Raw genomic sequence first — 23411 nt, forward strand, 5'->3', positions numbered from 1 at the left:
GAAAGTGCTCTATTAAAAATGATAATATATAGTTTGGCATGAGCTTGGGAAGAGCAAGTATACTAAACCTAGCTTGAATTTGTCAAATTTGCTAGCACAGTGCTGTGCTTTGAAATGATTGGCTACAGAAAGGAGCATTCGAGCAAGAAGGGGAGAATAAACAAATGGAGGTAGGAATTCTAGACAAGGAAGTGACACCATAAAAATAATGGATGCTAGGTATGGAGTGAGAGAGACTAAAGGATAAGTGGATGGGCAAAAAGAACAGAACGACTTTAGAATCATGCCTAGGACAAACCCTGGGACCAGTGACAGAGCCAAGCAACTATGTCGAAAGTGAAAATTCAGCCAAGCAGATGTGTTGTCAATATAACATCAGATCACTGTTTGTCTGTTTATTTGAGGTGTTTCCCCCCACCCCGAGGTGATGATTTGGGGACTGAATGGAGTCAACCGTTCAGGCATTGTGTAGACTCGTGTTACATCTGTCCTATAGATCATTAATGTCCTTGGGTAATCCTCGTAGGTTGTTTGACCTGCACATCTTTCCAAAATCTGTAAAATGAGCACGATTGCATTCACGTATATAGATTGTCCATTGTTTGTTAAGTGCTTGAAATGTTCATTTGCTTGTTCGGGTTAAATGTTTAGGGCAAAGTTAATAAGGAATTGGGCCATATAAATTTCCAATTCAAAAGCACTAATGTTGTTGTCGCTGTTTGTATTTGCTCTCTAGCTTTAAGAGGTTTTGGAAAATGCATTTTGTAGAAATCACCTGCAGTGTAGGCACTAAATGATAGCTAAAGAGAAGCATGCCTTTATCTAATTTCATACCTCCTTGATAAATTTAAAACAAAGAAAAATCTTCCTCCATATTTAATCAGAAACTGTAGAATATTTTCAACTCAAAGCCTTTAGCTGAGAGCTGTGATACATGTAAAATTCTTAACGTATATCACAGATTTAGGCTCAGTCTATTTAGCCTGAGATGGTAATGCTACTTTGTAAACAGGAAATGCCCCCAATTTTGATCTGATTATCTCCTCTGGCTGGGTGATAATGTGCTGAGGTAATACCCCAACACACATTTCCCAATGAATAATGTTCCTCTCATCTTTGTTAATGTTGTTAAATAATTTCAAAACTCTCCTCAAGGCAGCTGCTGTGAGCTAGGGAACTTAAACACAGAAGAGGCCAACATTTGCTTTTATTTGTCCGCCTGTAGACACAGATGTTGTTTGTGTTGTCTGGAAGCACAGAATATGCTCGAAAATATCACTGTTATTTTCAGTGAGTCAAAGTGACATGATGCTGTTTAAGTGAATCCAGAAGAATTAGTACAAAGTGGAAAAATACTTCAAAAGGAGGTAGAAAAATACATTAAACTCAGACAAGAACAATAAGCTAATATATGCATCGTTTCAAGGGTCTCTTTTTTGTACTGTCAGTGACAAAGGAAATGCCCATTGTCTCCCAGCTGCCATATCCCTCAAAGTATTTTGGCGACCGGCTGTGAAAATCCAGATGGAAACAGTAGTGAGCTGAATGAAACCTGGGAGGCGAGAAGCAGGAAGTTCTAGCATCAGCCACATGCACATTGCACAAATGAGGAGAACTAGGCTGTGAATTTGAATGTGCTACTTATAACTTCATATACTGTATACAGAGATTAGGGCTTAGTGTTAAAATTGTTCCCGGTTAGCTTTGCCACTTGGTATCTATGTGGCCTTGGACAATATGCTTAATCTCTCTTCGAGCTTCAGTTGCTTTATTTGAAAAATATGGATAATAATAACCTTTCTCACAGGGCATACTGTGAGGATTAAATAGAATAATGGATGTTTCAGGGCCTGGTACATAGAAGATGCTAAATTCACATTTGAATGTACTTTCTTTTTTTTAATATGTAAAATTGCATGTTTCTTGGTACCTTGACCTCCATCCACTTGTGCCCTAGGACTGGAAAATGTGTGCTTTGAAATCAGAACTACTAGTCCAAGTGGTTAAGTTTAAAACCTTGTACTTTGTCAGTTACAAGTGAATTTTGTGGTAACTGAGGTAGGTTAGTTTCCCAATTTCCACAGCAAAGAAAGAATGGCCTTTCTTTCTAAATATGTTTGTACTAGTAGGACTGTAATGTAAACACAACTCTCAAAAAATAATTCCATCAGTTCAGATCTACTATACTTCACAATGAGGTCAAGACTGGTCCTAATTACTAGAGTGTTTGACTTCTATGCTGCTATTTCCGTATAATAATCCATTCTGCCATTACTGTATATACACAATGCTACTAAAGAACTTTTGCAGAAATTAGTGGTAAACAAAGGGGACATTACTAACCTCCCATTGTTGAGAAGTAGATTTTAAGGGTTGTTTAAATAGTAGGGCTGCATTTGCACTGAGTTAGCCATATCTTCTCATCTAGTCTTCTTTGAAACAAATAACATACATTTGGCCAGAATGATTAGCCAGGATTATGATAGAAATCTGTAGTTATAGAATAAAACAAAGGCAACTAGCTTGTTAAGGTGGAAATAGCACATGTGTGTTACTGGTATTGAGTCCACCTGGTTTGTCACGGTACTTGATGATTGAACCCAGATTGGCCCATGAATCCTTCCTGCGCCATTTGGATCAAATCTAATTTGCTGATTGTGTTAGTATCAGTCTACAATGATCTAAACATTCAGGAATTTCAGGGGCCAGAATTGAAGCCCATCTGATTCCATTGGAGTGAAGACAAAATGGCAGACAAGTCAAGAGCAATTCATGTCATTTCCCTCATTCATGGCAGTTTGTGAAACCACAGAGTGGTTTTTCAGTCCTACCAATCGTGTTACTTTGTTTCATTGCTCCCAGTGTTTAACTGGGACATTTAAATTAGGCAAGCAGAAAAAATTCTTGTTTTCTCCCTCTAGTTTCTAAAAACTTGTTTGTTAAGGTATAATTAATATACGATGAACTGTACCTATTTATAGGGTGCAATTTGGTAAATTTTGACAAATGTATATATCCATCACAACATCACCACAATCATCATAGTAAACACATCTATTACCCCCAAAAGTTTCCTCTTGCCCCTTTGTAATGCTTTTCTCTCTACCACTCCCCACCTACCCTGCTCCTAGGCAACCACTGATCTGCTTTCTGTGACTATAGATTAGTTTGCATTTTCTAGAGTTTTACATACATGGAAGCATACACTATGTAGACTTATTTTTTTTTTCTGGGAAAGATTCACCCTGAGCTAACATCTGTTGCCAGTCTTCCTCTTTTTTTTTTCCCCTCCCCAAAGCTCCAGTACATAGTTGTATAATCTAGTTGTAAGTCCTTCTAGTTCTTCTATGTGACCACCACCACAGCATGGCTACTGACAGACAAGTGGTACGATTCTGTGACCAGGAACCAAACCCGGGCTGCTGAAGTGGAGTGCGTGGAACTTTAACCACTAGGCTGTCAGAGCTGGCCCTATGTAGACTTTTTAACTGGCTTTTTTTTTTAACTCAGCATAGTTTGATATTTATCCATGTTGTTGGATCTATCAATAGTTCATTCTTTTTTATGGCTAAATAGCATTCCATTGTGTGGCTATACCGGAGTTTGCATTTATTTGCCTGTTTATGGCTGAGTTGTTTCCAACTTTTGGCTATTACAAATAAAGCTGATATGAACATTCGTGTACAAGTCTTTGTATGGACACATGATTTCATGTCTCTTGGGTAAATATCGAGGGGTGGAATAGTTAGATCATATGGTAGGTGTATGTTTAACTTTATAAGACATGAAGGTCTAATTAGCCCTAGAGCAAACGTTGCTCTTAACTCACCTAACAAAGCTTAGTAGCAAGACCCAAGAGGATAAAACTATTGCCAAGTATTGACCACATACCAGAACAAAGTTCAATAATATATATAGGAATACAAAAACCTTTTTGTGTACTCTACTCAGTGCCCATGAATTATGAGGTTTTCACTCTGGCTGTTAAGAACAGGAACTATTTCCAGCCCTGTTTCAGATTCAAAGTTGTTTCCTTTAATCCGTTCGGGTGGTTCTTTCTCCAGTCTCAGGGGGTTTTCTTGCATGTATGTGCTGTTCAGGACTCAGTGTGTATCCAGGGGAACCCTCTGCAGATCTCTGGAGTTCTCTTTCTGTGCAGCTCTCTCCTCTTTGGTACTCTGTACTACAAACTCTAGCTGTCTTGGCCTTCTTAGACTACCAGTTCTGTCTCCTCAACTCAGAGAGACTGCCAGGATCCACCTCTGTTCTCCCTCCCTGTGCCTAAGCCCAGAAATTCTTTGCCAACAGGAAGCTGGGGCAATCACAGGGCTCATCTCATTTGTTCTCCATATCTCAGGGATAACTGTCCTCTGGCACCCAATATCTGAAAGCCATTGTTTCATATATTTGTCTGATTTTGGTGGTTGTTTCAGGCAGGAGAGTAAATTTGGTCCTTGTCACCCCATCTTGACTAGAAGTAGAAGTGTTCTCCAGAATTTAATGTTTTTCTGTAAATAGAATTCAAAATTCAATTCAAAAGTCCCTGATGAGTGTCCTAAGAGTTCTTTCTATAACTTTTGCCAATTTGGAGAGTTTCTTCTATCTAAAAAAAAAAAACATTCTGTGAGTTCATGAAAACAGAGTTTCTCAGAGGAGCCTCCTACTCACTCTAGGACATTCTACAAACTTGCAAAGATGATAATTTTTATCTGGTATATGGGATGAATCTGATTGATGAGAAGGACAAAGGAAGTTTTGATTCAAGTCAGCTGAAAGGTTGTCTTTTACCAAGGCTTTGTGACTGGTTTCAGTAAAAGCCTCTCAGTTCTATACCCTAGGGTCTCTTTTGAAGAATTTTAATAGGGAGTCATTTCCCAATTCATTAGGGCAAAAAGCACAGTGAGGACAGTTTCCTTTGTGAGACTATTTTAGTAAGAAGATGATACAGAGAACTTGTTCTCTATTAGTCTAATGTGACTATAATTTTTTTTTCCTGAATCCACAACCACTGGGCTGCTGTCTTTCTCTTCTTGCCAAATTTGTGGAGCATCTATTATTTGAAACGCACATAGCTAATTTACTGAAATAACAATCTTTCAATTTGCATCAGTAGGCATTGTTTTATGTTAAGCAAAGTCATCTCATGTGTCAGAATTGTATTCAAGAATTTAACCCTTCCAAGAGTGATTTCATATTAACTGCTGACTTTAAAACATTGGTATTTAATGATCACTCTTTCCCTAGAATTATTTAGGGCCTGAAGGGATGGCAATACTACCTCATATTTATATAGTCTTTCATAGATCATACAACACTTTGCAGAAATTATTTTATTTGATTTTGAGAGATACCAAAAGTTTAGAAAACACTATAGGATCTGGAGGTCTAATTCAAGAGGTAATACTGATGATATACAAGTAGAGAAAAAAGAAATATACAATCAGGTATAAAACTAGGTAGTAAAGATTAGCAATGCTATAGGGAAGGGTAAGATTATTGGGAGTGGGGAGAGGAAAGTTGGAGAAGACTTTGTGAATGCACTGACACAGGCTGGATATTAGAAATTAGTGAAAAATCAAAGGGAGATATTCCAGGTGGTCGGCACAATATGTCCAAAAATACAGAGGCAAAAATAAATAAGGCACCTTTGAAAGATGACAAGAAGAATCCCCTAATGGAGTAGAATGTAGTTTATTCAGTAGTTCTTCGTGGACACTGACTGCTGCACAGTTCTATCTTGGCATCTTGACTCATTCGTCACAAAATAAATGCTTACAGATTAGTGTAGAATGTTATAGAAGTCACATTGCCTTTATGAGTATATGTTTGAAGCATACGCAGGTGTTTTTAGTGGTCATTTAACTCTTTAGCTCACTAGTCTCGCTTCCCTAGATAGAATTGTGCTGCAGATTAATGCAGTTTAAAGTTAACACATACACACACACACACACACTAAAAAACAGCTTCACATGCTTAGTGAACATAGTAAAAATACAGATGTATACCTGGAAGACCACAGTGATCAGTAAGGATTCAGGCTCTAGAGTGTTATGAACAGCCAGAAAATTGGACCAAGACAGGTAAGAAATGAGAAATTTTTAGGGCCATTGAGCACCATGCATTTTCAGTGTTCAGTAGCCCTGAAAATTTCTCATTTAGGACAGGAAGTCTCTGTCTCATTTCAAATGTTGAAATAAAGGGAACCAGCAGAGGTTCTCCTTGATCTAAATTTCTGTTGAAGTCCAGGACCTCCCACCATCTTTTCTAGTCCCTGATTCTTTTTCCAGACTCTTGTTATGAAGGTTGTAGAGCAGGCATTTCCTTTTTCATTGTAGTGGTAACTGCTGTCTGAGTTAGCTTCAGAGCAAGTTCTCCCATCTTACGTGAATACAGTCTGAATGGGGCCCTGCACTAAAGTGAATATTAGTTCAAGGAAATAGACAGAAGTTGCATATTCCCACATCAAATTTTCTTCCTTCTTAGATTGCGGAAGGATATTTTCATCTTCTCCAAATATGGTTGGAGTTCCTTTTGATTTCTACCAAGTTCCTACCTCATCTCCCTTACTTTTGACTTTGTGCTATAATGCTGTGTCTTTCTCTGGTTTGAGCCATTTTTACAGATTTGCAACTCACTGTACTTCTGAGAGCATCCTTTTTGACATTAACATGGTCTTTTAACTATGTTCTGGCATGGCTCCAGTTAGCCAATATTGGTCACAAAGCATGAATGTTTATACATCAGGCTTTTAACTCGGCCCAGATTTTTTGCTGTGCTTTTCACTATCCTGACAGATGGAGAAATCTTGAAAATTAAATAAGGCATAATTGATAGGTCCTGACTACCGAGATAATGGGTGCGTTTGGAACTGTGAGGGGGGAGATTAGGCTGCAGGAAGTTTAGTTATTTTCTTTAAGTCCTCTGATAACCACAGCCTCCAGACTTGCGTGTGGGAGCGCTCCATCTCTCACTCTTGTGCCCCAGAAAAGGCTGATGAGCCCTCAGCAGAAAAATAAAGGTCATGTCTGGGTGGTATGTCTTTATTACTTTGTTGTCATTTGGACCTTTAGAAAGGCTCTCTGTGGAACTCGCCGAAGGACATGGCATTGTCCTCTTAACTTACTCCGCTCAGTGCCTAGTACAGTACTGTGCACTTGATAAGCCTTTTTCACAAAGAGAAGAGGAAATTAAATTGGGCTAATTTTCTAAGACTAAGAGAAATCAAAGAAGTCTATTTTATTTTGTTTTCTTGACTTGAAATTGAGTGGGTGTTCAGTGGTGCTGTGTTTAAGTAAGCTTACATGAACCGATTTGTTTGGCAATGTGATATCATTTTCTTTTCAAAGCCCCCAAACCGAGAAATACAAAATGGTACCCAGTAGTGAAAATTACTTGTCTTCTGTCTGGTGTTGCTCATTTCTTTCTTTCTTTGTGTTTCTTGCTTAAGACTATAATAATCCTTTGTATTTTTTCCTGGAGCCAGTAATGAATTATTAGTGGGTCAGTAATATTTTTTAATTGTGTGAATTTTTATTCAGTATGCCGTAGAGTACTATTTGCAATAGCCATGTTTATAAACTGATAATTTTATGTTTGATGAGTAACCATTTAGTCAGTTGATTTTTTACATGATATGTTTTACATGCTCAATAATAATCTCGCAATTCACAATGGATACCTAGGCTGTATCAATACTTCAATATAGCAAGACTTGTAATCATGACTCAAGACCTTATTTAGCTAACGTGTGCGATTATCCTTCACAATACATGTATGAATAGCACCTTGATTCATAAAATCACTAATTCTTTTCCCATTTGAAAGTATTAACCATTCCACATTTTGCCATAAGTCTCAAGTTATAATTACAGAATTTTAGAACAAAGGAGTTACCTAGAGATTTATTTCTAGTTGGACTTGAACATTTTACAGATAAGGAAACTGAGGCTCCAAGATGTCAGGTGACTTATCCAGAAACCATATGGGTAATTAGTAATACCTGCTTTTGCATATAATCCATAAGGCTTGTTGTAAGTCGCAGTAATTAAAACTAATAATTTTATCCCCTTTCTCTCTTCTTTATTTTGAAAATGGACTACACAGTTTAGAAGTTATATCCCAAATCACTCAGGTCATGGCTAAGATTAATCAAGCTTTTTGACCTCCAATTTTTTGGAGTGTGATGCCTTAAAGCTCACTTTCTACAGGAAGTATAGGTGGGTAGAATTTTCAGAAAAATAAAGTCTTGAGCTTATTAGAAACTCAGAAATGGCATTTCTAGAAAAACGCTGATCTAGATAACTATTACTTTCCTTTTCAAGTTTTGATAAATGACTTCTCTGGGCTGAACACTCGAAGATCAATCCTTAGATTCAGAGAGAAAATACAGTAGTTCATTTTATTAAGTATTTCATAGCATTTTTAAAAATTATTAATTTATCGGCATTAATAGAGGCCTAAAGTAATCCTATGTGCCAAATTCACTCAACTTAGTCTCATGATCCCCAACTACAGAATGTTCCCTTACCTGCTGAAAGCTCATTAATGATCAATTTCATCCATAGATTCCCCTGTAAATTTGGCTTTCAACTGTTATGTTCCTAGGAAAAAAGTGCTCCCTAGAGGATCACTGAGAAATCATGCATCAGTTAGCCTTGATTGCCTCTTGGCTTAGATATAAGCAAGATTTTGACTACCTCTTTGTTCATATTATGTGTGCTTTTTTCCACTAGGAGGAAAAGGGAAGGGCCTCCTTCTAGCTCGGAGTCCCTTGGTTCCACCTATGAAAATTGACTGATTCTCCAGTCTCCTCATTGTCTCACTATCTGGTAGTATACAATCCACTAAAGAAAAATTATAGAGGTGTAATTGAAGTACAATAAACTACACCTACTTAAAGTGTACAATATGATACACTTTGGCATGTATACACCTGTGAAACTATTGCCCCAATCCGGATAACAGACATTGATATCATCCCAAAAGTCTCCTTGTGCCATTTTCTTCTCCATCTCTCCCTCGTTCTCTTCCCCAGGCAACCACTGACCTACTTTCTGTCACTATAGATTGATTTGCATTTTCTAGAATTTTATTTAAATGGAATCATACAGTATGTAGGCATTCTGTCAGTCTTCTTTCAATCAGCATAATTATTTTGAGGCCCCTGCATCTCGTTATATTTCAATAGTTCATTCCTTTTTAGGACTGAATAGTATTCCATTTTGTGGATATACCGCAGGTGGTTTATCCTTTCAGCTATTCATGGACATTTGGGTGGTTTCTACTTTTTAGCTGGTATGAATAAAGCTTATGAACAACCTTGTACAGATTTTTGTATGGACAGAAGTTTTTATTTCTTTGGGATAAATGTCCAACAGGGCATTGCTTTCTTGTTAAGTACAGCTTTACCTTTTTAGGAAACTGCCAAACTGTTTTCCAAAGTGGTTATACCATTTTACTTGCTCACCAGCAGTGTAAATAGTTGCTCCACATACTTTTCAACACTTGGTGTGGTCAGAATTATTTTAGTCATTCTGGTGGGTCTGTGGTGGTATCTCTGTGGTTTTAGTAGTTTGCATTTTCCTGATAACTAATGATGTTGAGCATCTTTTCATTTGCTTATCGGTCATTCCTATGTCTTTTTTTATGAAATGTCTCTTCAAATCTCTTGCCCATTTTAAAAATTGGACCTCCTCTTTATTACTCTGCTCAGATTTTGTCTCTTGCAGGGCTGCAAAATAGATTTTCCTTACAGTAAAAATTAAATACACTTTTATGAGGCCCCAAATACATCATTCACTTGGCGACATCTATATCTGTTCACTCTCGAAATGTAGTTTCTCATGGTCCCAGTCTATCCATTTAAATCTTAGATATCCTAAGATTGTACTTACATTTCTCTTGTGACTAGCTTTTTGGTAAGAATAGATCTATAATAAATCCAACTGAACTTTATCTTCTCTAGGGAATATGTCGTATTTTAGGTAACAAAGTTATATGTGCAAGGCTAAAAACAATCAGTTAAGGTGCATCATAAGTGCTTTACAGAAAATGCATCCTATGGGAATTTTGAACACCACTAAGGCTTTGTGTATTTAAGGAAATAATTTATAATGATAACACTGATATCAAGAAAGGGAAGTGAGGCAGTTCAATGAACATCACTTACTGTGAATTTTTTCCTTTCTTTCCTTCTTTTTTTTCCTTTTGCTTTAACATTAAAAAAAAGTGCAACTGATAGCTTACTTGGATTGTTACTTTTTCTAATTATATATTGACAAGGAAGTATACTTTTATCTGACTATATTTAGAGAATTTGTGGTTTGGTCTTTATATTAAAATCAGAGTATAGTTCCAATAGAAATTTTATGCAATTTTTTTATCATATTATACTATATTTCTTTAGAAGGGAACAAATTCATGTTCAAATTTCCTTTTGAATGAGAAAAAAAATCTCTTTAACAAAGAGAGATTCTGCTTGCATGTATCAGTGATCTTTTTTTTTTTTAACCTTATCTAGTGTTTTATTATTTGGAATGACAAGTTGGCTGTGTATTTATTTTTATTTGCTTGTCCTTTTCCAATGAATGTCTTTACTATGACTCAGAGGCTCATATTAAAATCTTTGGAAAGTCACATCTCATATGCCATTGTATGAGTGAAAATAAATGCAAGTCTGTGCTTTTGAAAGCAAATTTCCTAATTAGTGCCCTGAAGTCATGGAAAATAAATGGGAGCACTTCACAGCAATCTAGTTCAAATATTTTCTTTCTTGCATCTCCAAATAGAATTAGAATTGGTTGCTGCAAAATCTTTGGTAATGCCACGATAGGTTGTTCTCTCACTTCTTCCCTTTTCCTGGCTCCCAGTGACTTCAGAGAAGTCTCTAGGGAAGTAGTTTTCAAAGGTGGTCCCTGGAACAGTAGCATAAGCCTTACATGGGAACTTGTTAGAAATGCAGATTCTCCGGCCCAACTCCAGACATACTGAATCAGAAACAGAAACTGGGGGGCACACACAACAATCTGTGTTTTAACAAGCCTTCCAGGTGAGTCTGAAGCATGCTGAAGTTTGGGAACCACTCATCTAGAGGAATGAAGAAAGTTGTGAATGCAGGCCTATATAAAATTCCTTTCCTACAGCCTCAAGCCAGCAGGTTTCATTACCAGGCTGCTGTAGCAACAACTGCACAGTAGGATTGGATAATGAAACATTTTGAAGTTGAGACATGAATATTAACCAATCACAATATTTTAGATCGCTAAGATTTACATTGGGCAAAATGGATTTTTACTTTTAGCCTTATGTCAAAGAGAAGCACAGTTTCATAAGGTTTTATGTTTGACAAGTGGAAACCATGCCTATTTTTTAAACATTACTCCTTTGGAATTTAGACAAATTTTTGTAGAAAAATGGAATTACTCTTAAAGACATCCATCACAGAAATCATAAGTAACATTCTCAGCAGTGGCTTATAAACCTGAAAGAATTAATTTATAATTGAGTTTTCCTAATACATTATAGTAGCTTTATTTGCCTACAATATCTGTTTCACAGAGCACAGTGTTGGGCGCCTAATGGCTTTTTTTTTTTTTTTTTTTGCACGAGTTAAGTATGTTTATTTATTTTTTTATTGCAGTAACATTGGTTTATAACATTGTATAAATTTCAGGTCTACATGATTATGCTTTTATTTCTGCGTAGAAAGCGTTAAGATTTGATTTGTTAAACCTTCGTTTGACAATTATTTGTCACAAAAATAGCTATTTTAAAAATATATTTATATTCTGCACTCTTCTTTCTAGTATATGTCTGTCTAAATTCTAGTACTTTCTGTACTTAAGGAATTAAATTCATTTTAGTGTTTGCATTTTATTGATATGTGCTAAGGATTAGATGCACTCAGTTAAGCTTCTTCCTGGCCAAATGACATACCCTTTCTCTGATGTCAGTTTGAGAAAATCCTGTATAGTGTACAACATCCCTGGATTACCTTATCTGAGTATTACATGGACATTTCAGATGATATGTCTTGGCATGTGGTCATTTTTCATTAACTTATTAGGGACTGTTAAGGTATCTTTTCCCCTTTTTGACACCTTGCCGTAATTGAATGCAAAATTGACTGTAAGACTGAATGCCTGATATTCATGAAGTAAGTTGATGGGGCTTCATTGGTGTCTAGCAGAATCCATGCCCAGATGGGTGTTTTAGGAAAAAGGGCTCTGTTGCTATCCCACGTAGGCTATGGATAAATGACATCTACCCTCTGGACTTTCTTTTCCTCAGTTGTAAAAAGGGGATTTGTTACATCATCTGTAAGATTCTAAACATTTTGATTCAAGACTTGGGGGAAAAGAGGGGAAAATCCAAGCCACGAAACACTGCTGAGGTGCAATATACAACTGAATATTTTTAATGAATTTGCAGAAAGAATGAATGAAACAGAATAATTAGTATAAATTAAGCCTCAAACTCCTTTGGAGACAATGGGAAATAATGATATTAAGTACTCATAATTTTAGAGTTTAGACTAATTTGTTTTAGGAAAAATGCTTCAGAAAAGTATATTTAAACTTAATGTTTTTTCCTCTGAGTTTTTACATTAACTTATTTATTCTTAGCTCTAATGTGTATAAAATACTTAGAAAAGCCTATAATTTTAATATTTTAAGCATTGGTGTGCTCTACAGATCATATCTTCTTCCAGGAAGAGAACTATCTTTTAAAGGACAGCTCTCTACACTTTATACTCCTCTGCACTCACTTATTTCATTACATTTTGTGCAACCTAAAATTGTAGCTATAAAGCTATTATGGGCATGCTTTTTCCAGAACCTTGTAAGAATCAACAGGAGCATAATTTTAAGCTATAGAAGTGCAAAATAAGCACAGAATCCTAGCTACCTTAAATAAAAAGGCCAGAATTCTAACTTTGCAAAAACACGTAATTACTAGCAATGGGGGAGGGGGAGATCAGGCCAAAAAGTAGAATTTTATCGGGTATTTCTTCATACTTCTAAACTTTTTCTCTGAACTTTGTTTCTTCTCAGAAATGGAATTCTGTGAAACTCCTCACACTCTGTGCTCTGGCTACCAGACAGATATGCACAACGTTTCTCGGCATGGCTACCAGCTGGAGATGGGATCTGATGTGGACACGGAGACTGAAGGTGCTGCCTCGCCTGACCATGCGCTGAGAATGTGGATAAGGGGGATGAAATCGGAGCATAGTTCCTGTTTGTCCAGCCGGGCCAACTCTGCATTGTCCCTGACGGACACTGACCATGAAAGGAAGTCTGATGGGGAGAATGGTAATAGAACTATCTATACTGTTTAAGTAAAACCCAGAGAGAATGTAGTTTTTAGTCTTTGATTTGTTTTCCTTCCCTATGTCTGCCTACTTTCATTTAATATGCAGAGTGGAAATGCAAGTTAGCAGGGTCCTATGGAGAAGGCATGTACCTAAGTATCTGGCAAATAGACATACTTATTCACAATGATAGACAAAATACTTTTTATTTCTGGTGATCCCTCAAGGGAAATTATCGCATGTAGTCAGCAACATTGTGCATATCTTATTTATTACTCACTTTTTATTTCATCTTTATTTTCCAGTGCAATACTAGTGAGATTTATTACAGAAAGCACTCATTTCATGTATTTTGGCTTTATATCAATATATGAACAATGAGGTGAATGACAGTATAGCAAGCGTATTCTGTATGTGCTTTCTTTTTTGATTCAGGTTAACCTGTCCAGTGTATAGACAGATTCAAATTAACCAAGTTAGACTGAAATGATTAAAAAAAAAAAAGGTAAAATTAACATCAGCCATTTGCCAGACAATAAGTAATAGCAGCAATGTCATTAAATTGTAATTATATACTATTTTCTTTCAACTTTTAAAAAAAGGAAAAGTTTTGTCTTTTTGATTTGTTGGGAAGAGGTTAATTTATTTTATTTCTGTTCTTCTGTCCCTACCGAAGAACAAAATCCTTTCATAAAAAGCACATTAATGCTTATTAAACACATTAATCTAGTCTCTCCATCATTCTGTTTGCCTAAACTTCATAGGTCCCATTACCACAACCACAAAGGCCTGGCCTGTTAGCAGTGGCTAATTAGTATTTTCTCAGGTGGCAGAAAAGTAGCCAACAGCCCTGTATCTGCAGCTTTTGCTATTCTGTCCTCCTCTGCCTCCTTCAGCCCGTAGAGGACATTGGTTACAAGGATATAATTAGGAATGACCATTTTGCCCACTAGTTAGAGTATAATTTTCTAAATGATAGGCCATAACACTTTATAATATCACCAAGTATCCTTGAGGTCTTGATTATTTTAGTCTATTTTCATTTATGTATGTATCTATTGCTGACTTTGGCTAAGAGTGTAGGAGGCGAATTATGGAAATGAGAAGGGAACATATTTGATCTATGTATGCATATTCATGTAAGTGAAAGAGTATTAGGATGGAAGATAGGAGACCGTGGACTGATCCCTACAGTTTTCTGGGCTTCAACTGTCAAACAGGAAAAATAATGACCAAATTTATGTGAAATGGTGTGGTAGATGATCTCCTGTGTTGCAAAACTTCTTATTCTCCCTCACCTCACTCCTGGTATAGGAAGTTATAGCCAGTTCGCTGGGTTGAAACATTAAAATAAAAGAAAGAAGTTTCCTCATGAAGCTCCACAATTCTAGGTATGGGGCTATATTTGGGATAATAAAAGTATTCTGGAGTTAGATAGTGTTGATGGTTGCACAACTCTGTGAAAATGCTAAAAACCACTGAATTGTACACTTTAAGAGGGCGAACATTATGGTATATGAATCATATTTCATTGAACCTGTTATTAAAAAGAATGCTACTGGATGAAGGGTAAGGGTTGAAGACTGGGGAATCCAAGATGACTTGGACAAAGATTAATTAGTGAAATGTTTGTTATTACAGGTTTTAAATTCTCTCCTGTTTGTTGTGACATGGAGGCTCAAGCTGGGTCTACTCAAGGCAAGTGTTTTCAAGTATTTGACCACAAATTATTGTTACCTGACCCCATCCTTGACACCCACACCACAAAGTGGAATCTTGCCCCTCTGACAAACAATACACAGGCCTGGTTAATTAACGTGTCAAAGATGAGTTGGCAGCTTATTGATTTCTTTTCCTCTGGAAAACTTCATGTGTGTGTGTTGGTGGTGAAGAGGAGGTGAGAGGTGAGCTGGGGAGAAGGACAGGACATGATTTAAGGTGGGATAAGGAAACATTGATTTAGCATGGGGGCAGAAATTTAGATCAGGTGGGATTGAGTTTGGCCTCATGACTTCCTATGTTATCTATGATTTTTTGCATGGCTCTAGGCATTAATTTAGTATATTTCAGATACTGTCATAACTTTACAGTGCCTCCTAGCAAATGGCCTTGGTCTTTTCCTTCAGATGCTCTGGATTGGCTTTAGACTACATCCATGTCATCAATTATAAATAACACCTCCAAATGAAAGAAACGTTCATTCTTCTCTGTAAACCTGCATTTAGACTGTGTCATTTCTCAGTGAGGGGACATTGTTGTCCTTCATTTTTCACTCTCCACATTTGTTATTTTTTATTTTTTTATTTTATTTTATTTTATTTTTTTAATTTTTTGTTTATTGCAGTAACATTGGTCCATAACATTGTATAAATTTCAGGTGTACATCATTATACTTCCACTTCTGCATAGATTACATCATGCTCACCACCCAAATACTAATCACAACCCATCACCACACACCTGTGCTAGATTATCCCTTTCGCCCTCCTCCCTCCCCCCTTCCCCTCTGGTAACCACTAATCTAATCTCTGTCTCTATGTGTTTGTTTATTATTGTTGTTGTCTACTACTTAATGAAGGAAATCATACGGTATTTGACCTTCTCTCTCTGACCTATTTCACTCCGCATAACACCCTCAATGTCCATCCATGTTGTCACAAATGGCTGGATTTCATCGTTTCTTATGGCTGAGTAGTATTCCATTGTGTATATATACCACAGCTTCTTTAGCCATTCGTCCCTTGATGAGCACTTAGGTTGCTTCCAGGTCTTGGCTATTGTGAATAACGCTGCAATGAACACAGGGATGCATGTATCTTTATGCATTGGTGTTTTCAAGTTCTTTGGATAAATATCCAGCAGTGGAATAGCTGGATCATATGGTAGTTCTATCCTTAATTTTTTTGAGGAATCTCCATACTGTTTTCCATAGTGGCTGCACCAGTTTGCACTCCCACCAGCAGTGTATGAGATTCCCTTCTCTCCACATCCTCTCCAACACATGTTGCTTCCTGTCTAGTTAATTATGGCCATTCTGATGGGCGTGAGGTGATATCTCATTGTAGTTTTGATTTGCATTTCCATGATACTTAATAATTTTGAACATCTTTTCATGTGCCTGTTGGCCATCTGTATATCTTCTTTGGAGAAATGTCTATTCAGGTCTTTTGCCTATTTTTTAATTGGGTTGTTAGTTTTTTTGTTGTTGAGATGCATGAGTTCTTTATATATTTTGGAGATTAAGCCCTTATCAGATGTATGGTTTGCAAATATCTTCTCCCAATTGTTAGGTTGTCTTTTCGTTTTGTTGATGGTTTCCTTTGCTGTGCAGAAGCTTTTTAGTTTGATGTAGTCCCATTTGTTTATTTTTTCTATTGTGTCTCTTGCCCGGTCAGACATGGTGCTTGAAAATATGTTGCTAAGACCGATGTCGAAGAGCGTACTGCCTATGTTTACGTCTAGAAGTTTCATAATTTCAGGTCTTACATTCAAGTCTTTAATCCATTTGGAGTTAATTTTTGTGTATGGTGTAAGGTAAGGGTCTACTTTCATTTTTTTGCATGTGGCTGTCCAGTTTTCCCAACACCATTTGTTGAAGAGACTTTCTTTTCTCCATTGTATGTTCTTGGCTCCTTTGTCAAAGATTAGCTGTCCATAGATGTGTGGGTTTATTTCTGGGCTTTTGATTCTATTCCATTGATCTGTGTGTCTGTTTTTGTGCCAGTACCACGCTGTTTTGATTGCTATAGCTTTGTAGTATATTTTGAAATCAGGGAGTGTGATACCTCCAGCTTTGTTCTTTTTTCTCAGGATTCTTACTTATTCGGGGTCTTTTGTTTTTCCAAATCAATTTTAGGATTCTTTGTTCTATTTCTGTGAAAAATGTTGTTGGAACTTTGATAGGGATTGCATTGAATCTATAGACGGCTTTAGGAAGTATGGACATCTTAACTATGTTAATTCTTCCAATCCAAGAGCACGGAATATCTTTCCATTTCTTTGTGTCTTCTTCAATTTCTTTCAGCAATGTTTTATAGTTTTCCGTGTACAGCTCTTTCACCTCTTTGGTTAAGTTTATTCCTAGGTATTTTATTCTTTTTGTTGCAATTGTAAATGGGATGGTATTCTTAATTTCTCTTTCTGCTACTTCGTTGTTAGTGTATAGAAATGCAACTGATTTTTGTATGTTAATTTTGTATCCTGCAACTTTACCATATTCGTTTATTACTTCTACAAGTTTTCTGGTGGATTCTTTAGGGTTTTCTATATATAAAATCATGTCATCTGCAAATAGTGACAGTTTCACTTCTTCCTTTCCAATTTGGATCCCTTTTATTTCTTTCTCTTGCCTGATTGCTCTGGCTAGGACTTCCAGTACTATGTTAAATAGGAGTGGTGACAGTGGGCATCCTTGTCTGGTTCCTGTTCTTAGAGGGATAGCTTTCAGTTTTTCACCATTGAGGATGATATTAGCTGTGGGTTTCTCATATATGGTCTTTATTATGTTGAGGTACTTTCCTTCTATCCCCATTTTATTCAGAGTTTTTATCATAAATGGATGCTGTATCTTGTCAAATGCTTTCTCTGCCTCTATTGAGATGATCATGTGATTTTTATTCTTCATTTTATTAATGTGGTGTATCACGTTGATTGATTTGCAAATATTAAACCATCCCTGCATACCTGGAATAAATCCCACTTGATCATGGTGTATAATCTTTTTAACATATTGTTGTATGCAATTTGCTAGTATTTTGTTGAGGATTTTTGCATCCATGTTCATCAGTGGTATTGGCCTGTAGTTTTCTTTTTTTGTGTTGTCCTTGTCTGGTTTTGGTATCAGGGTAATGTCGGCTTCATAGAATGATTTAGGGACCTTCCCCCACTCCTCAATTTTTTGGAAGAGTTTGAGAAGGATAAGTATTAAGTCTTCTTTGAATGCTTGGTAGAATTCACCAGGGAAGCCGTCTGGTCCTGGACTTTTATTTTTGGGGAGGTTTTTAATTACTGTTTCGATCTCCTTACTGGTGATTGGTCTATTCAAATTCTCTACTTCTTCTTGATCCAGTTTTGGAAGGTTGTATGATTCTAAGAATTTATCCATTTCTTCCAGATTGTCGAATCGGTTGGCATATAGCTTTTCATAGTATTCTCTTATAGTCTTTTGTATTTCTGAGGTGTCTGTTGTCATTTCTCCTCTTTCATTTCTGATTTTACCTATTTGTGCCTTCTCTCTTTTTTTCTTGGTGAGCCTAGCTAAAGGTTTGTCACTTTTGTTTATCTTTTCAAAGAACCAGCTCTTGGTTTTACTAATTTTGTCTATTGTTTTTTTGGTCTCTATTTCATTTATTTCTGCTCTGATTTTTATTATTTCCCTTCTTGTACTGATTTTGGGCTTGGTTTGTTCTTCTTTTTCCAGTTCCTTTAAGTGCATTGTTAGATTGTTTATTTGAGATTTTTCTTGTTTGTTGAGATAGGCCTGTATCGCTATAAACTTCCCTCTTAGAACCGCTTTTGCTGTATCCCATAAATTCTGGCACGTCATATTTTCATTTTCATTTGTCTCCAGGTATTTTTTCATTTCTTTTTGATTTCTTCATTGACCCAGTTGTTGTTCAGTAGCATTTTGTTTAATCTCCACATATTTGTGGCTTTTCTGATTTTCTTTTTACAGTTGATTCCTAGTTTCATACCGTTGTTGTCAGAAAAGATGCTTGGTATTATTTCAATCTTCTTAAATTTATGGAGACTTGTTTTGTGGCCTAATGTGTGATCAATCCTGGAGAATGTTCCATGTGCATTTGAAAAGAACGTGTATTCTTCGGTTTTTGGATGGAATGCTCTGTATATATCTACTAGGTCCATCTGTTCTAGTGTATCATTTAAGGCCAATGTTTCCTTATTGATCTTCTGTTTGGATGATCTATCCATTGGTGTAAGTGGAGTGTTAAAGTCCCCTACTATTATTGTGTTATTGTCTATTTCTGTTTTTATGTCTGTTAATAATTGCTTTATATATTTAGGTGCACCTACATTGGGTGCGTAGATATTTACAAGTGATATATCCTCTTGTTGGATTGTTCCCTTGATCATTATGTAATGCCCTTCTTTGTCTGTTTTTACAGTTTTTGTTTAAAAGTCTATTTTGTCTGGTATGACTACTGCTACCCCAGCTTTCTTTTCACTGCCACTTGCATGGAGTATCTTTTTCCATCCCTTCACTTTCAGTTTGTGAGTGTCTTTAGGTCTGAAGTGTGTCTCTTGTATGCAGCATATAAATGGGTCTTGTTGTTTTATCCAATCAGCCACCCTATGCCTTTTAATTGGAGCATTTAGTCCATTGAGGTTTAAAGTAGCTATTGATAAGTATGTACTTACTGCCATTTTTTAACTTTTTTTTCCTCAGTGTTTTAGTAATCCTTCTCTGTTCCTTCCTTCTTCTATACAGAATTGCTGGTCTCTTTAGTTTGACCTCTGTCTGAAAGCTCTACTCTTTAACTCCCCTCCTCCCTCCTTTTATGTTTTTGATATCATATCTAACCTCTTTTTTGTGCCTTTGTATCCATTACCCTCTTATCATGGAAATAGATAATTTTTCCTATTTGTGGTCTTCTCTTTTCCCCTTAAATCAGTCCCTTTAACATTACTTGTAGCACTGGTTTCTTGGTGACAAACTCCTTTAACTTTCGCTTGTCTGGGAAATTTTTGATCTCTCCTTCCATTTTGAATGATAACCTTGCTGGGTAGAATATTCTTGTCTGTAAATTTTTTCCTTTTAGCACTTTAAATATATCGTGCCACTCTCTTCTAGCCTTATGGGGTTTCCTTTGTATGTAACTTGACTTTCTCTTGCGGCTTTTAGGATTCTCTCTTTATCTTTAATTCTGGACATTTTGATTATGATGTGTCTTGGTGTGGGCCTCTTTGGGTTTATCTTGTTTGGGGCTCTCTGTGCCTCCTGTACCTGGATGTCTGTTTCCTTCCTTAGGTTAGGGAAGTTTTCAGCTATTATTTCTTGAAATAGATTCCCTGCCCCTTTGTCTCGCTCTTCTCCTTCCGGGACACCTATAACACGGATGTTAGTGTGCTTGATGTTGTCCCAGAGGTCCTTTAGACAGTCCTCACTCTTTTTAATTCTTTTCTCTTTTACTTGTTCAGCTTGGGTAATTTCTTCTAGTCTTTCGTCCAGCTCACAGATCTGTTCTTCTGTATCCTCTACTCTGCTTTTGAGTCCCTCTAGTGAATTTTTCATTTCTAGTATTGTATTCTTCATTTCTGATTGGTTCTTTTTTATTTTTATATCTTCCATTTCTTTGTTGACATTCTCACTGAGTTCATCTATTCTTCTCCCCAGATCAGTGAGCATCCTTAACACTCTTAGTTTGAACTTTCTGTCGGGTAGATTGCTCATTTCTGTTTCACTTAGTTCCTTTTCGGGGTTTTTGTCCTGTTCCCTTACTTGGAGTGTATTCCTTTGCCTCCTTATTTTTCCTCTTTCCCTGTGCTTGTGACTACGTATTAAGTAGGTCAGCTACGTCTCCTGCTCTTGGATAGGTGACCTTATGTAAGTGATGGCTTAGGAGGCCTGCAGTGTGCTTCCCTCAGTTCTCAGTGTTCCAGGGGTGACCCCTATGTGGGCTACATGTGTCCTTCTGTTGTGGCCTATTTGTTCTCCCAGTAGGCGCCCAGGGAGGCTGACTTATGCTCCTGGCCAGCTGTTGTAATGCTCAGCTGTTTGTAGTTGTTGTGGGCCCTTCAGTTTCTTCATCAGTTGTGGGGAGCCCCAGCACAGTTGGCTGCAAGTTCTAATACCACATTTGTGTTGCAGTATTTCTTTTAAGTGAGTAGGCTCCCAGCGTGGCAGGTTGTTAGGCTCAGGGCCTTACAATTGCTGTAAGCCTCTAGCCTTTAGGTCTCTTGTCAGTTCTCTCAGGATTGCAGCTGTGTGGGGCTGGCCTCAGGCTTGGGAGCAACCAATTGTTTCAGGCTTTGAAAGGTGGGGCAAACCCCCTATGTGGGTCTTTGAGAAGCACAAGTCTTCTGCAGCTGACAAGCCCCGCCGCCCGCAGGTCCACACACACAGTCAACACAGTCCTGCCCCGTGTGAGCGCCCCGACCCCCAAGTGGACCCAGTCTCTCCACGGCGGGAGCCCCACACACTCCGCCACCACCCCACACTCTCCACCCGCTCCTTGTGCACACCCTGCCGCACTCAAGTCGGCTCAGTTGCCAGGCTGCAGAGAATCCAGTCACCAATCTATGCAGGCCCACACGTTGCCTGAGGGCTTGTTGTTGGATGGGGTCAGTCTCTAGGGTGGGCTGCCTGCCCTGGCTGAGCTGGATTAAATCGTTGCTCTAGCGGGTGGGGCAGACCCTGGGCTAGCAGGCCCCGGGGAGAACTCCAATGGCGTCTGTGTCAGCACGCCTACACCAGGCCACAACAATGGCCACCGCCAATGTCCCAGTCCCTGGAGAGGTCTTACCCCTCACCAAGATACACACAGGGCCTATTAGGTGAGTCTCTTTTTACCAAACACTGTGCACCTTTCTTTCTGGTGATTTTCGGTTGCTTTCTGAAATGGGTGAATTTGCGCATGGGCCCTTTAAGAGCCGGTTTTAATTTCTTTGTGAACCATCTTTTCTGGGGGTATTCCCCAATGTTTTGGTAGCAGGCAAAGTCAGATATTATGCCACTCATCTCTATTGTGCTGGGTCCACAAAAAGCCCACAGCAGGGGCACTCCCCGGCTCAGGGCCCCGCTCCTCCAGGGAGGGCTGCGGACCTGTGAGCTGCTCCCGGGCGGCCGTGAGGTGCTGCAGCTTGTGAAGGTGGCCTTTTTCCTCTCCAGAAGGGAGTTTATGCCTCTTCTACCTCAGTTAGGATTGTCTGTTGTTGCAGGAGTTCCTCTTATCCAGTTTTCAGTTCTTTTTAGGGGTAATTTTTCCACGAGTAGTTGTAAATTGACTCTGTCCGTGGGAGGAGGTGAGTTCAGAGTCTGCCTATGCCGCCATCTTGACTTCTCTCCTGTTGTCCTTCTACTTTTGCCTTTGTTGTGGTTATTGGGCTTTGCCCCTTTGCAGAGGGATACTGAAAGCAATATTTATAAATGATTTTAGTGAAAAGCAAACACTTTGGGGAGGAGGGGATCCTCACATCTGACCACAGGGCAATGACTCAAAATTGGGAGGAGGCTGGAGGAAAGGAATCGGGGGAAGATATATCAGAATCAGCTTTATCAAAATGCACATTATCCTCGCCCACTCCCACCATGAGAACTCTTTACCCTGCTGAGCCACTGTAGTGCGATGATGTGCCATATCCCTTGGATGTGTTAGGGACTTTCAGGAATATTTGGGCTATTTGAAACAGAATAGCTTCTGTTTCATTTGGCCTTCAGTCTAATCAACCATCTACCTTAATCATGTAAGACTATTTACTGAGACAGAGTGAAAGACTCAGGAGTGAAGGACACGCATCCTTTCTTTCTTGTGTAGGTTTATTTTCCTTATGGTTTATTTTAGGATCTGGATAGAATACCACAAAATTGGGTTGGGCTGCCAAAGAAAACCTATGATCCAGTCTTCTAAAAACTAGTCCTTAACTACAAGCCTCTGTTGGCCCAATGTGCACCTCCAAGAATGATTTCAACTTTTGAGAGGCAGTAGAGCATGGTGATGAAACGTTTGTACTGCAGAGCCAGATAGCCTAGGTTTAAATCACAGCTGTGTGAGCTTGGAAAAGTTATGTAAAGTTTCTGTGCCTGAATTTCATCATCTGTAAAATAAGGATAACGTTAATATGTACCAGATTGTGTGGGTAGGATTTTGTGATGATTGAATGAACTAATGTATATAAAGATTTAGAGTAGTACTTGTAACATACAAGTAAAATATGAATGTTCACTATTATTATTGATCAGCACTTCACAATTTCCAAACACACTTTTTTCATCTTCATGACCACTCTGTGAAATAGATTATGTTGTTATCTGCATTTAACATAGAAGGAAGAGTTAAAACAGCAATTCAGAAACCAGTTAGCTAAATGTAACTGATTATTTTCCAAATAGCCATTTTTCTCCTCCCTTGGATCCTAAATC

General features: G+C 37.8%; 1 protein-coding gene across 20 annotated transcripts in view; it reads left to right on the top strand.

The window, feature by feature from the left end:
* TENM1 (teneurin transmembrane protein 1) overlaps positions 1 to 23411 on the top strand; it is a 773006-nt gene that overhangs the window by 278609 nt on the left and 470986 nt on the right. For all 20 annotated transcript variants that reach the window (XM_087427630.1, XM_087427629.1, XM_087427639.1 and 17 more), the window contains 2 exons: positions 13053 to 13313; positions 14954 to 15010. In XM_087427630.1, the coding sequence (XP_087283756.1) occupies positions 13053 to 13313; positions 14954 to 15010 (318 nt within the window). The remainder of the gene's footprint in view (positions 1 to 13052; positions 13314 to 14953; positions 15011 to 23411) is intronic.

This window comes from Ceratotherium simum, chromosome X (assembly GCF_057802395.1).
Source record: "Ceratotherium simum simum isolate JZ-2026a chromosome X, ASM5780239v1, whole genome shotgun sequence".
Taxonomy (NCBI): domain Eukaryota; kingdom Metazoa; phylum Chordata; class Mammalia; order Perissodactyla; family Rhinocerotidae; genus Ceratotherium; species Ceratotherium simum.